At 48.8% G+C, this 14,195-nt stretch overlaps 1 protein-coding gene across 1 annotated transcript in view; it reads left to right on the top strand.

Moving 5' to 3' along the window:
• Positions 1 to 14,195, top strand: part of MOV10L1 (Mov10 like RISC complex RNA helicase 1) — a 42,797-nt gene that overhangs the window by 827 nt on the left and 27,775 nt on the right. The window contains exons 2-8 of the mRNA XM_049771501.1: positions 2,635 to 2,797; positions 5,374 to 5,486; positions 5,992 to 6,179; positions 6,308 to 6,392; positions 9,455 to 9,657; positions 10,269 to 10,463; positions 11,262 to 11,376. Of these exons, the coding sequence (XP_049627458.1) occupies positions 2,635 to 2,797; positions 5,374 to 5,486; positions 5,992 to 6,179; positions 6,308 to 6,392; positions 9,455 to 9,657; positions 10,269 to 10,463; positions 11,262 to 11,376 (1,062 nt within the window). The remainder of the gene's footprint in view (positions 1 to 2,634; positions 2,798 to 5,373; positions 5,487 to 5,991; positions 6,180 to 6,307; positions 6,393 to 9,454; positions 9,658 to 10,268; positions 10,464 to 11,261; positions 11,377 to 14,195) is intronic.

Genomic DNA, 14,195 nt, shown 5'->3' with positions numbered 1-14,195 from the left:
TCTCTCCTGACAGCTGCCTAATATTCTATTGTGTAACACTTTTCTTTTTTTTTGGAGAGTGTGGATCTTAGTGATGCTTATGCCGTACTGTGCGCTCTTTGCTCAAGGATCACTCCTGGCGGGGCTTGGAGGGTCTATGGGGATTCATGGGGATCTAGCTAGCATCTCTGGGGTGCTACAGGTTGAGCCTGTGCTGGTTGTCTGTAAGGGAGGTGCGCTACCCATTGTACTCTTTCTCAAGCCCCAATTTTATACTTTTATGATGATGTTGTAAATGGATTTTTTTTTTTTTTTGGTCTTTTCGGTCCCCATCCTGCAACGCTCAGAGGTTACTTCTGGCTTTGCACTCAAGAATTGCACTGAGGGCCCGGAGAGAGAGCACAGCGGTGTTCACCTTGCAAGCAGCCGATCCAGGACCTAAGGTGCTTGGTTCGAATCCCGGTGTCCCATAGGGTCCCCCGTGCCTGCCAGGAGCTATTTCTGAGGAGCCAGCCAGGAGTAACCCCTGAGCACCGCTGGGTGTGGCCCAAACCCCCCCCCCCAAAAAAAAGGCACTGAACGGGGCTCTGGGGACTATATATGATGCCAGCAATCTATCCTGGATTGGCTGTGTACAGGATAAGCATACGCCCTCCCTGCTGTACTGTCACTCTGGCCCCTGGAATTACGTCTTTTCTTTGCTTTTTTAGATTGTTGTAGATGTGTAGATTGAAACAGAATGATTTTAGAATTTGAAAATGTGCTGAATTGGTTCATTAGTGTAACAGCATTTGGAGGGCATCTTTAGCATTTTCTGCATTTACGATCATGTTGTCTTTATGAGATGAATTTAATTCTTTTCCAGTTTGGATGATTTCGCATATTTTTCTTGACAGATATTTTGTTAGGACTTGAAATACTGTTTTTAACAGACATGCGAAACACCAGCATTGCTGCCATGGTCCTGATCCTAAGGAAAGCACTTTAATTTTATTTATAGTTGAGTACAAAGAGAACTGTATTTTTTCCTCCTTTTAAAGAGGTTCATCATCTTGTTTTTTAATTCAGATATTGTGAATTTTTTAATTAGAGTTGAGTATTGTTATATGTAAATTTTTTTTTTTTTTTTTTTGGTTTTTGGGCCACACCCGTTTGACGCTCAGGGGTTACTCCTGGCTATGTGCTCAGAAATCGCCCCTGGCTTGGGTGGACCATATGGGACGCCGGGGGATCGAACCGAGGTCCTTCCTTGGCTAGCGCTTGCAAGGCAGACACCTTACCTCCAGCGCCACCTACCCGGCCCCTGTTATATGTAAATTTAACAAAAGAAATACCTTTAGGGGCAGGAGCTATAGCACAGTGGTAGGGCATTTGCCTTGCACGCGGCTGATCCAGGACGGACCTGGTTCGATCCCAGGCGTCCCCATATGGTCCCCCAAGCCAGGAGCGATTTGTGAGCACATACCCAGGAGTAATTCCTTAGTGTCACTGAGTGTGGCCCAAAAACCAAAAAAAAGAAAAATACCTTGAGTCTTCACCCTTGTAATTTCCTGAGTGAAGGTGCACTGGGAGTGTATCTAGTGCTGATTTGTGTTTGGCTTAGACACACTCTCCTGAAGCCCTTAAGTGCCTTTTTTTTTTTTTTTCTTCATGAATCAAAGCCCTGTGGGGTTCCTGGGAGGGTCTGGTCTCCAGAAAGATCAGGGACTCTCAGCCTCAGCCCTAAAGAAGAAGATAAAGTGAAGGATGTGATAGGCCCATGTGAGGAGACTGCACCAAATGTCCTCCTCCCCGAAGTACAGTGTTTGGAAACCAGAGCAGGCACACATCTGAGTCCCAGAGGTAAATGTTCTCATTTCCATGGGGACAAATCCTGAACTCAGGACACTCCCCCAACCTCCCCAGATGTGTCTGTTCTGTGTTCTTTATCAAACCTTGTGAACAAATAAACCTGTTTCTGCAAATGCATGGAGCCTGAGGAAAAGCCCCCTAAGGTAGAGATAAACTGGAAATCATGGGACCCTAGAGATTGATTGCCTTTAGGTGGCTATTCCTTTCCCTGTAGGATCCGGCCCCTCAGTTGGTGTCCCGGGGAACTACTTGCTGTTGAAACCCCATCCCTGTGTTGTATGAACCGGTGCAGATGAATGTCTGATGACACAGGAGGACAGAGTGACTAGAAGGGTGTTGAAATTTGTTGGCTGCTTCTGTGTCAGCTCATGTGATTCTATATTTTCCCACCTACTCTTCCTTTTATCAATTTGTTTTCATGTTAAATCTTTTTTTTTTTTTTTTTTTTTTTTTGGTTTTTGGGCCACACCCGGTGACGCTCAGGGGCTACTCCTGGCTATGCACTCAGAAGTTGCTCCTGGCTTGGGGGACCATATGGAACGCCGGGGGATGGAACTGCGGTCCGTCCTAGACTAGCGCTGGCAAGGCAGACACCTTACCTCTAGCGCCACCGCGCCAGCCCCTCATGTTAAATCTTAATTTTTGGGATCAACTACTTGGTCACAGTCATGCTGATTAAAATCCTTTCAGTGTACTGCTGTATTTGGTTTGCTACTATTCTGTTGAGCATTTCTAGACCTGAGTTTGAGAGATTGCTTTTCTAGTGTCTCCTCATGGTTTAAATAGTGGTTTGTTGTCTTGCAGGTGGAAGCCGTCTCTGATAAATGGGAAGATGACAGTAAAAACCATGGCAAGGGACTGTTGAACTATGGCCCTCGAGTGTTGATTGGCTGCGTGACATCATTGTTGGAAGGTGCTGGCTACATCAGTCAGAGTACATACTTCTCTATGGAGAGTGTCTGTGAAGGTATGTCAGATGACTGTTGTGCACCTTGATATTTTTGTGTGCTTTAGGATTTTTTTTTAAAGGACTCGATTCAACATGGTTAGGTTTAATGTCTAACAAAAGATCAGATTGATGCATGTTTTGTCTGTTCTGAGAGTTTGGGTGCACAGAACAGATTTCCAACATGAGTAGAGGTTCTGCTGTATAGGATAGATGTGATGTACGGAGGGACTCGGGGATTACCTGGCCTTTTTGAGAACATATGTATTTTATTTTATTATGCTCATTTTGACTTTTGGGCACCACACCTGGTGATGCTCAGGGGTTATTCCTGGCTTTGTACTCAGGAATCACTGCTGATGGTTCTTTGGGAACCATATGAGATGCCAGGGTTGCCTGGGTTGGTTGCATGCAAAGCAAGTACTCTCCCAGTTGTCATATTGCTCCAGCCCCAGAGAACTTTTCTGTTTGTGGTCTCCCAAGCAGTGATCAGGAGCCCAGGGGCTACTCGGAGTAATACTCCACCTGGCTTCACAAGCCTGAAGGTTGTGCTCAGGCCCTGTAGCACCAGCTCACTCCAGCAACACTGGGGTATCAGAGAGAAAAACTAAATAAATTCTGCCCAGAATTGAATTTGTTAAGCTGGTAGATGACACTGGTTTTTTGCCTAAAGAACTTGGCATTTTTTTGCGTTTAATTTAAATGCCTCTCTGCCTGCAAAGAGTGGGAGGAAGCGAAGTAAGAGAGTCCTTCCATGAGGAGACGGACCTGTGCACACTATAATGGCCAGAAATTGACTTCCACACTCCTTAAGTTGCATGTTGGGGAGTGAGTAGGGACTAGAATTCTTTTTTTTTTAAAACTGTTGGTGGCTGTGGTGGGGTTTGGTGAGCTCAGTGGGTAACTTGAAGTTTCACATTCCTTGAATGGAAATGCCAGGACTTTGACCTTGCTTGTTAACCTTGGAGATCCCCAAATGAAGTAGACACGTGACTGTGTAGGATGGTGAACCAAGTGACCCTGGGGTTGTTCAGCTCTGTGGCCTACTGTTCCAGTCTTTGTGCCCATGCAGCAGGAAATGGTGTCCACTTTGTGGAGGTAGAGAAAGTCTGAGGACTTTCTGAAAGTCTGAAAACAAGTGGTGGAACTGCTGGCAGACAGACCCCACCATCAGTCATGTTCAGAGAGGTCCACATGCCAGATGTAGCATAAACAGGGAGAGAAAAAGAGAATGAGGGAAGAATTAAGGAGAGGGGCAGCAGAGCTTTTCTGCAAAGAGCTCAGTTTGCAGTTTTTCAGTTCATTTTAGCAGTTGCTTCTGTGTTCCTCCTGTCTCTAGGATAATGGACAGGGGCGAGACTGTAAAGACAGATGAGAGGCCTATACTGTGTACAGCTTCCTGGCTGTGGCCTCAGGACTAACTAACTGACAAGCACATGTTGACTGCCCTCACTCTCTCAAAGGTCAAAATAAGCTGAAGTTTCTGTTTACTTTCAGGCAAGGCAGGATATAGTTTCTGAGACTTTGGCTTGGCAGATGCTGGGGTGCCTTGCTGGTGCACCTGACTCATGGAGGCATGGCTTCTTCATGTTCTTTGTTTGCAGGGACTGTAAACTGAGGGCAGGGCTGAATGGAGCAGGGAGGCTACTCCTAGGATGGAGTAGGGGGTTACTCCCATCTACAGTGCAGGGCAGTGGTGTCTTGGGAGTGGGACAGGAGACACAGTGCTCCAGACCTGATTTCCTGGGACCCATGTGTATGTTCTGACCGTCCGGAGTGGGGTAGGAGAGGAGATATGCTAGGGCTGATTTTGTGTGACCATCAGTAGTGGGGCTCCAGCTGTTGAATCTATGAGTGTCCAGTGAACCCTTAACTATGTGTCCAGTACAGCTAAAGTAGAGTTGGGCTGCAGAAAGTTTCTTCTGCCAAGACATTAGTCGGACAGTGTGTTTTAGGGCTTCCCTTCCCTGTGAGCTGTGTGGCCTCTGTTTACTGGTGCCAGTGTCCTAATGATGTAGAACTTTCACAGACACTAAGTGTGTCCCTGAGGTAGGAACCATTGGAATGAGGGTTTCTACTTCTGAGTCCGTAAGTCTAGCTGCTTTGCTTTTCAGGGTCAGCTCTGGGAAGCCCCAAAATACCTGCCTGATTCTCAGAATCTGTGTAGTCACAGTCTGCTGATTTATTGCCAAATTAGACAGATTCGGGCACCACTTGTAATATTTTTGAATCCCATGGGCTCTGTCCTGTTCCAAGCTTAAAAATACCAGTAACCAGGACCTAGGTCAGGGCCCTTGAGGGCTTCAGATCATCACATGAAGACTGTACTCAGTATACAAGTGCTCTGTCTTAGCTCACCTTCCAGGCCTTAGCACCTTTCCCTTGACCAGTGACTGACGTGGCTCTGGTACCTCACCAGGTCTGACCCTGCCCCTGTCCCTGCCCCTGGAAGGACAGCCTGGCTTTCCTTTCCCCCTTGGCTCTGGCTCAGATCAGATACAGTAGTCGAATGCTGTCCAGTGGGTCCAGAGGGAACCGCATACTGACCTGATGCACATCACCATGTCGCTAAAGTTCTTTTCTTCCTTGTCTTGGAGGATTTAAGCCCTGTAAAGGAGACTGGGTGGAGGCCGAGTACTATATAAGGCCAGGCTCAAGGAACAGCGAGGCCGTGTCAGTGAAGCCACTGAGGTACAAGCGCGTGGACAGGGTAGGTGCTGCCTCACTCATGCCACTGTCCTGCCCATCCTGGCCTTGGTTATCCTGGGTGTGTGTGAGAGTTTTTATGAATCCATTTCAGTCTTGGGTGAGAAAGAGCTTGTATTCTTAGGAGTAAACATTGTTTCCTGAAAGAGGTAAGAAACAGCCGAGCACGCTTGGTGGTCGACATGGAAGTGCTCAGCAGTTTTCTTGCCACAGAGGGTTTGAGCACAGCCATGAAAGGTGCCAGATCAGGAGTGAGGTGGGTTGAGAGAGAATGAGTCTATGGAGGGTGAAGGTGGGGGGGGGGTGAGATCACAGGGATGTGGCTTGTAGGGCACCACTTGCTCATTTCTGTGTGGGTGCTGTCAGAGCAGTCATCCCCTTTACCCAGTAGATTCCCTGGCTGTGGCCATCTTAGATTCACTCACTGGAGAGTTTCCCTCCGGGCCCTACTGGTGGGGGTGCAGAGCTTTCTGCGTGCTTCTCCATGCTGTCCATTGCTGTGCTGGCAGGTCACCATTTCCAGCCTCTGTGGCAGAAATGGGGTGCTGGATGACAGTATCTTCTTCACGTTGGATTCCCTGACGCTTCCTAAAGACTATGTGCCACATCGGGCTGATGTGGTGAATGCCGTGGTGGTGGAGAGCAGCCAGTCCTGCTACATGTGGAGAGCTCTGTGCCTGGACCCGCTGAAGAGGCAGTAAGGACACTGGGGAGGGGGTTACATGACCCCACTGAAGAGGCAGTAAGGACATGAGGGGGAAGTACATGACCTCACTGTAAAGCCAGTAATGGCATGGGGGTGCACTATGAATGACCCCTCTGCAGAGGTGGCAAGGATAGTACTGCTCTGGGAGGAAGTGACCCTGGACATGCATATAAGAGTCACGCTAAGAAACCCAAATTTGGGCCTGTGAGCTGAGGTGGGTAGTAGCAAGGAAAGAGAGTGTCTGGAGGGTCTCTGCAGTCTCCAAGGTTGGCTGAAGCTGGAGTTAAAGGTCCTTCTGCTGACTGGTGACTCCCGACTGTGGGTCATGTCTGTATTATGGTGTTCCTGTGTATGTTCCCTGGAGGCCACATACCTGCTTTCATGCTTGCAGGAGCGAAGCCTCAGGACCACATACACACAAGGCAAGAACTGGACTGCTGAGTCTCATTTTGGTCCCTGTGGATCTTATAGTTGTTGTGCCCAGGAGGTCACACACTTGCCTTGTGTGCCCAGCAACTGCCCACTCTGCTGTGCCAGTGGTCCCAGACAACAGAGCACAGCACACATGGGCTGCAGTGGGGATCCGACTCCCAGTCTTTATTTTTTGTTTGTTTTTGGGTCACACTCGGCAGCACTCAGGTTCCTCCTGGCTCGGGGGACCATATGGGATGCCGGATTCGAACCACCAACCTTCTGCATGCAAGGCAAAGCACCTTACCTCCATGCTATTTCTCTGGCCCCAGTCTTACTCTTTTGTCACTGAGCTATCCTTGGTCTGATTTATGGATCTTTGTCTCACTCTTTTGGGGGGAGGCCACACGCAGTGGCCTTTGGCATTCTGGAATGAGGACATTGGGGAAGCATGTCTGTTGAAGGGGAAGTCAGCTTAATTTTTGGATTTCTAGTTTCTGGAAAACAAAAAATCCACCAGTAAAACATATAATTGGGAAAGCTTTCTGGGTCTTGCGTAAGCCATGAACCACCCTACAGTCTGGGGGTGCTAAGGAGAAGATTGTTGAGAACTTCTAGGAGATAGAAGGACTCCATGCTCTCAGGTCACTCACTGCAGGGGATGCAAGTTTGGAGAGAGGTGTCACCTCAGGGTACCCTCCTTGGGGTGCCAGCTTTCTCTCATGTCCAAGTGGCCTATGATGCTGGTTTGTGTGCTTTCTTTAGAGAACCTTCTGCTGTGGGCAAGTCTCCTGATGAGATGTGTGAAGCTCTTTTACTGAAAAACAAAGGTGACATTGAAGTCACAAGGACCACAGATTTTGGAACACTTAAAGAAGGTGACAGTAGAAATACGGTGATCTGGATTGAGTAAGTTTCATTGGGATGAAACTAAAATTTGTGAGTTTTGCACTCAAGAATTGTGTAGCAGCAGCTTTAAAAATGTCTTTATTTCTCTTCATTTCATTGCTGTTGTTATGAGCAGGGGTTGCATAGGAGCCTGGCCCTAGTCCTTGATGGGCCATATGGGACTCCAGTGCTCATGGGGCTTTGTTTCAGCTGTGCTTTCCAGTGGTCCTTTTTTTTTTTTTTTTTTTTTTTTTTTGGTTTTTGGGCCACACCCGTTTGATGCTCAGGGGTTACTCCTGGCTATGTGCTCAGAAATCGCCCCTGGCTTGGGGGGACCATATGGGACGCCGGGGGATCGAACCGCGGTCCGTTCCTTGGTAGCGCTTACAAGGCAGACACCTTATCTCTAGCGCCACCTTCCCGGCCCCTCCAGTGGTCCTTTTACCCAAAAGAATCTTGTTACTTTTGGGGGATGGAGAAGCACATCTGTGATACTCAGGACTTACTCCTGGCCGTGCAATCAGAGTCATTTTTGGTGAGCTTGGGGGATATCTGAAGTTCTGGGGATTGAATCTTGGTCAGCTGCATGAAGGCAAGAGCCTTTTTGTTATACTATTTCTCCTGCCCCTCTATAGAAAAATCTTTTTGAATATTTTTGCCCTAATATCCTTCCTACTTATATTCATAAAGGCGGTTACAATCCTCATTTCTGGTTAGTTTGTAATCTCTGTATGGTGACTGAATTATTCTTTTTCCTTTTATTTTGATTTTTTGGGCCACACCGGCGGTGGCACTTGGATTACTCCTGACTCTGCTCAGAAATCACTGCTGGCAGGCTCAGGGGACCTTACGGAATGCCAGAGATTGAACCTGGGTCGGCCACATGCAAGGCAAATGCCCTGCCATTGTGCTATCATTCCAGCCTCACTTTTTTGTTTCGTTTTGTTTTATTTTTGGGCCATACCAGGTGACGCTCCTGGCTATGCGCTCAGAAATCACACATGGCTTGGAGGACCATATGGGACGCCGGGGATTGAACTGTGGCGCGTGCAAGGCAGATGCCTTACCTCTTGTGCCGCCACTCTGGCCCCTCCAGTCTCACTTTTGCCATTTTAATGGTGATTGAATTTTTAATGTTTTATTGCCTCAATTTTGGAAATTTTGTTCCTAACAAATTCTCTATTTCCAGAAATAAAGGAGGAGTTCCTCAAAACTTAATCAGTTGCAAACTGGCTGGCTGGGATAAAGCTAAACAGTTCAGATTTCAGATGCTGGATAAAGAGCAGACATGTACGATGGTGTCTCTTGCCTCTGTTTCTGAGAAGTCGACTTCTGCAGACGAAATTGTAAATTCACTAAATACAAAAAGCAAAATCTCCCAATCATTGGAGAATGGCTCGGTGACCACCAGAGAGAGCACTATAGGTAGGCAGCAATCTCACTGAATAGTGGAATTTGGCATGTGGCCAGTTGGATGAGGGGAGGAGATTGCTGCTTCAGGGGCACTGGGCTAGATGGCTGGCTGGAACATTCCAGGTGCCTCAGCACTTGATGCTGGGAGTTCTCTGGTTCTAGACCCTTCTCTGATACTTTGGGGATGGTGAGAAAGATTGGTCAGCTATGCTTTCCAGGTGGCCATATCCTGTGCAAACTTAAATCTGCCATTATGTCACTGGTGTGGCCGTGTACCTCAACCTCTTCCCTGTTATGATCTCTTCCATCTTGTTGGCCCATGGGCATTTTGTTTGTTTGTTTTTTGGGCCATACCCAGCAGTGCTCTCGTTACTCCTGGCTATGTGCTCAGAAATCACTCCTGGCAGGCTCAGGGGACCATATGGGATGCCAGGATTCGAACCACTGTCCTTCTGCACACAAGGCAAACGCTCTACCTCCATGCCATCTCTCTGGCCCCCATGGGCATTTTTTAAAGAGCCTGTTGATCTGTGTGAGAAAGATAAATGCACTAGCATGCCACCACTGTCGAGAGCAGGTCACCCTGGACTAACTATGTGTTTGGCTCTATACCAGATGAGTGTCTGTGTCCAGGAGAGAGTGCAGCAGAAGGAAGAGAGCATGCAGCAGAGCAGCAGCAGCAAGCAACAGAGGACGAGCCTGTGGGGCTCATCCCACCAGGTGGAAAGACCTTGGTTGTGGTTATGTGTGAGGCAAAGTACGTGGCAGGAAATTTTGGAGTGAATTTATTTCTGGGACATTTGTACACTTGCCTTTTCAGTTTCGCGAATGGTACTTCTGGGTTGATGTTAACCAAAAAGCCTAGTAGCTATTGGAAGCAACAAATTTTGAAGACAAGATGTGGGATAAAGCACCTTAGGGAGCTAACCTCTAGGAGGAGGCTTCCCTTCATCCTGCCATTCCCTTGGCCTCTTGAATTGGAGGCTCTGTGGACCGGGGTTCCTCTGGCCCCTTCTTACACCTGGCTTCCTTCCACATGCCTGTTGCAGCTCACCTGGTAGTGCAGGGCTGCTGACCCCACCACTGTGGTTCTCTGAGTCCAGATCTTGGTGTGTCATGGTGACCATGACTAGCCATCGAGCCAGTAGTCTTTGAGTTGGGAGTTGGGGTGCAGAAGAGTGTGTGCAGAGGTGCTAGGAGCGATTACTCTGCTGACTGTCAAACACTGGGCCCTTTCCGTGCATAGACAGGCGCTGCAAAGTGAGGCTGGCTGGTAATGTTCTCTCATTTCCCTTGTGTTCAAAGGAACTTCTGGTTGAACTGCTTATAGCATTGGGGCCCGAAACTTGGCTCTGTTGTTTTCTCAAGGAATCCTGGCCGATGCAAGGAGCTGTTCCTCTTTTGCTTCTCCAAATTCATCATTGGGCGCTTCCTGGAGGTGAACGTCGTGAGTGGGGAAGAGGCGCTGATTGCTATCCGAGAACCATTTTCCTGGAAGAAGTCAAGAATTTCCAAAACTGCACCAGCCACAAAAACGACTATTGTGGGGACCACACAGAAAAGGTACCATGAGTGAGAGGGAGTTTTGCTGTGTCCCTGGAGCGAGCTCTTCTGGGGCTGAGGGACAAGGGTGTGGGCAGAGCTGGGAGGTGGGTTACTGCTTTGGGGGCCCAAACCCCTGTTAGAGCCCCAGCATTGCCCCGGTATCTGCCTCGGGCCAGATGTTGACTTACTTACTTAGAGGCGTGTAGATTGCATGTTTCTGGCACAAAGCAGACAGCAGTGGTCTAGAAAGTGTTACCAAGTAAAGGAAATGCCGTTTGCTGGACTCTGGGCTACAGAACAGACAAATCCCTAGAGCTATGGCTTGCTCAGTGGTCTAACAGATAAAGAATTCAGGGCTGGAGAGATAGCATGGAGGTAAGGCGTTTGCCTTTCATGCAGAAGGATGGTGGTTCGCATCCTGGCATCCCATATGGTCCCCCATGCCTGCCAGGGGCGATTTCTGATAATAGAGCCAGGAGTAACTCCTGAGTGCTGCCGGGTGTGACCCCCGAAAAACAAAAACAACAACAACAAAAAAACTTTATTTAAGGGGCCGGGAAGGTGGCGCTAGAGGTAAGGTGTCTGCCTTGCAAGCGCTAGCGTAGGACGGCGTCCCATATGGTCCCCCCAAGCCAAGGGCGATTTCTGAGCGCATAGCCAGGAGTAACCCCTGAGCGTCAAACGAGTGTGGCCCAAAACAAAAACAAAACAAAACAAAACAAAGAACTCTTTGCTAGCTTGTGGAAAGGAAGGATTTTGAGCATAGAATGCCTGTGTGTGGAAGGGCCTTTCTAATGTGTCTCCTTCACTTCTAAGGAACTCGAGACGACAGCTTCCAAGTTTCCTTCCACAGTACCCAATACCTGATCGACTTAAAAATTGTGTGGAGCAGAAAATTGATATTCTGACCTTCCAGCCATTACTGGCAGAGGTAGGAGTTGTTCCCAGAAGCATTGCCCTAGTCTCTTCTGCTCCTCAACCAGTGGTTTCCTGTTGAAGTCATCAGGGGACTTGAGGAGGGTGAGAGAGGGGCCCAAGTCCTGTGTGATTTGGCGGGAATGTGACTCTCCATGGTCATGGCCTTAGGACTCATGCAGCACAGCGCCCTCTGCCTGGCTTACATGCTTTTCTACTTCTGGACCAGTGGAAGGAGAGAGGGCAGGAGCATCCCTGAACTGAAGAATGAAGAAGATGGCTCTCTGCTCTCTTGCCATAGAGCCTCCCCTGCTTGAGCTCTGTTTCAGATAGTGGCCAGTGTTGTCTTACTATAAATTAATGAGTCCTACAGTTAGTGTAGAGATGGTGAGGCCTTTCTGGACTCGACCCGGCTCCCACAGCCCCATGGTCTGGCGGGTCTGAAGGTTGCAGGGTGAAGGCGGAGAGATTCACAAAGCAGTCAGATGAAGTTTCAGGAGTCAACCAGCTTTATTTAACAGTCCCTCCTGCCATGCACATCTCCTTACATGGCCTCTTATACTAAGCCTTTTCCTAGCAGCTACTTCTCTACTCCTACTGGGCTCTCTCAGCCTCTGTCTTCCTTTCAGCTGCTTTTACCAGGCTTCCTAACTGGCTTCCAGGCTAACTCCCTTTGGTGATGTTACTGCTGCTGCTGCTTTGATGATACTGAATTGCTGATGTTGAATCTGATGCTGTATCTCTGATGATGATAGCTCTCTCCTGCTTCTCTAACTCTCCTCCTTATCCCCTCTCTCTCCCCCCTGCAAACTCCTTTACCCACCCATTTCAGGTGTGGGCACTTCTCTGATCATTCAGGTGGGATAGATGAGTTGGGGAGGGGATACCCACTGCCAGGCCAGGAGAAGGGCCAGGACTGGGGAGGGGGGCCAGAGGGTATGGGTACATCTGCATCTCCCAATGTGGGAGGAAGAGAGAGCTCTTATTGCTTTCCCACTGGGCATATTCCACAGAATTTGGGGACTTGGGACTGGGAGTTGATGGGCAGTAGCAAGAACCTGGGCTGTTTGTGTGAGGAGAGCTCTGAGGGTCACAGGACGAAGCATTTTGCCTCTTTGTGATGGGTCTGGGAACTTAGGGATGATATATAGGGTTGAGAGGGAGCAGGGAAGGGAGAGTGGTTCCCTCTGTGAAATGAGGTGTAGTCCAGGGACTGGGGCCCACCTGACTGCTGACTCAGGCCTCCAGGGCTCTGTGTGACACAATGTTTGGGATGCTGCCTTGCAGCAGGACATGTATCTCAAGGACAAAGAGGAGGAGGACCGGCGCCCTTGGCCTGGCCATGTAGATGGCGCTCAAGCATGGTGGTTGCAGCAGGACTACTAGGACAGACAGGACATTAGCTGGGAAGTTGTCTCTGTGTGCAGATGATTTCTGAGGCTGAGCCGCTGACTGGCTGGGGAATTGACTGGGGGAAGAGGCTTTGAGACAGCTCAAGCAGGATGTCACCTGGCAACACCTGGGAGACCCCGAGTTTATTTCTTGGCACTCTATAACTCCCCATATTGCTGGGGATCACGCCAGGCCAAGCTCTTAAGAGTGGCGCCCACACTGTAAGGGTGCTGGAATGTGGGGAGAAGCTTCAGTCAGATCTCTGACCCTGGTTTGCTCACCATGACTGAGGTTTTTGGTGTTGGATGCTACTCTGTGTCTCATTCAACATTCGGGGCCAAGAGGCCCCTCTGCAGCTTGGCTGAGGTGCCAGTGGTAACCTGAGTCTGAATTGAATTTCACCTGCAATGTCCCTGCGCTGTATGGTGGGCACTGGTGAGCTGCCACTTGGGACAGTAAAGAGGACTTGCACATATAATGACGTGAAGATATCTTACTAAGGACACTGCTGGGGAGGGACATTCTCAGGGAGGGAGGCAGGGACATCAGAAGCAGGATTCTGCTGAGAAGGTCGAGGAGAGTGAGAGTCATCAGCGCGGGAGCAGTGCATTGCAGGAGCTGAGAAAGTGGGAGACAGCACTGCTGGGCTGTCTTGAGAACTACTCTGACCTTGAAATTTTTTTAAATTCAGTTTTATTTTAGGCACCATGGTGTCAGTTCTGTAATAGTAGGGTTTTCTGCATAAAACACTTCAGCACCACACCCTCCACCAGTGTCCACTTTCTCCCACCGTTATCCCAGAGTTGCATTTGGATAATCTGAATGCTGTGTAGTTCTATCCAGTACTACTTTCTTATGAGACTGCCTTGTGGGCCCCAGCCTATCGGCAGTCATGCAGGAATGTCAACATCTGGCCCATTGAGCTTCCCACAGATGTTTGCCCTTTGAACCCAAAGTTGGGCAGAATTGGTCCTTGGGTTCTGACTTTGACTGCAAAATTCCCTTTAGTAGTCACCATTCTAGGCCTTTAGAAAAAGGAGATTTATTCGTGTTTTCTATTATTATAGTACTTGCTTGTATTGGGGTTAAGAGGGTAGGAATCGGGCCCGGAGAGATAGCACAGCGGCGTTCGCCTTGCAAGCAGCAGATCCAGGACCCAAGGTGGTTGGTTCGAATCCCGGTGTCCCATATGGTCCCCCGTGCCTGCCAGGAGCTATTTCTGAGCAGACAGCTAGGAGGAACCCCTGAGCACTGTCGGGTGTGGCCCAAAAACCAAAAAAAAAAAAAAAAAAAGAGGGTAGGAATCTGGGGTGTCATGGGCTCTTTTTGATTAATATGGATCCTAATGAGTAGAAAAGGACGAGAGAGAGAGAGAGAGAGAGAGCGAGAGAGAGAGAGAGAGAGAGAGAGAGAGAGAGAGAGAGAGAGAGAGAGAACAGTGAG

Source organism: Suncus etruscus, chromosome 4 (genome assembly GCF_024139225.1).
Source record: "Suncus etruscus isolate mSunEtr1 chromosome 4, mSunEtr1.pri.cur, whole genome shotgun sequence".
Lineage (NCBI taxonomy): Eukaryota > Metazoa > Chordata > Mammalia > Eulipotyphla > Soricidae > Suncus > Suncus etruscus.
Note: the sequence above shows the minus strand (reverse complement) of the source record. Positions and strands in the feature narration are given on the sequence as shown.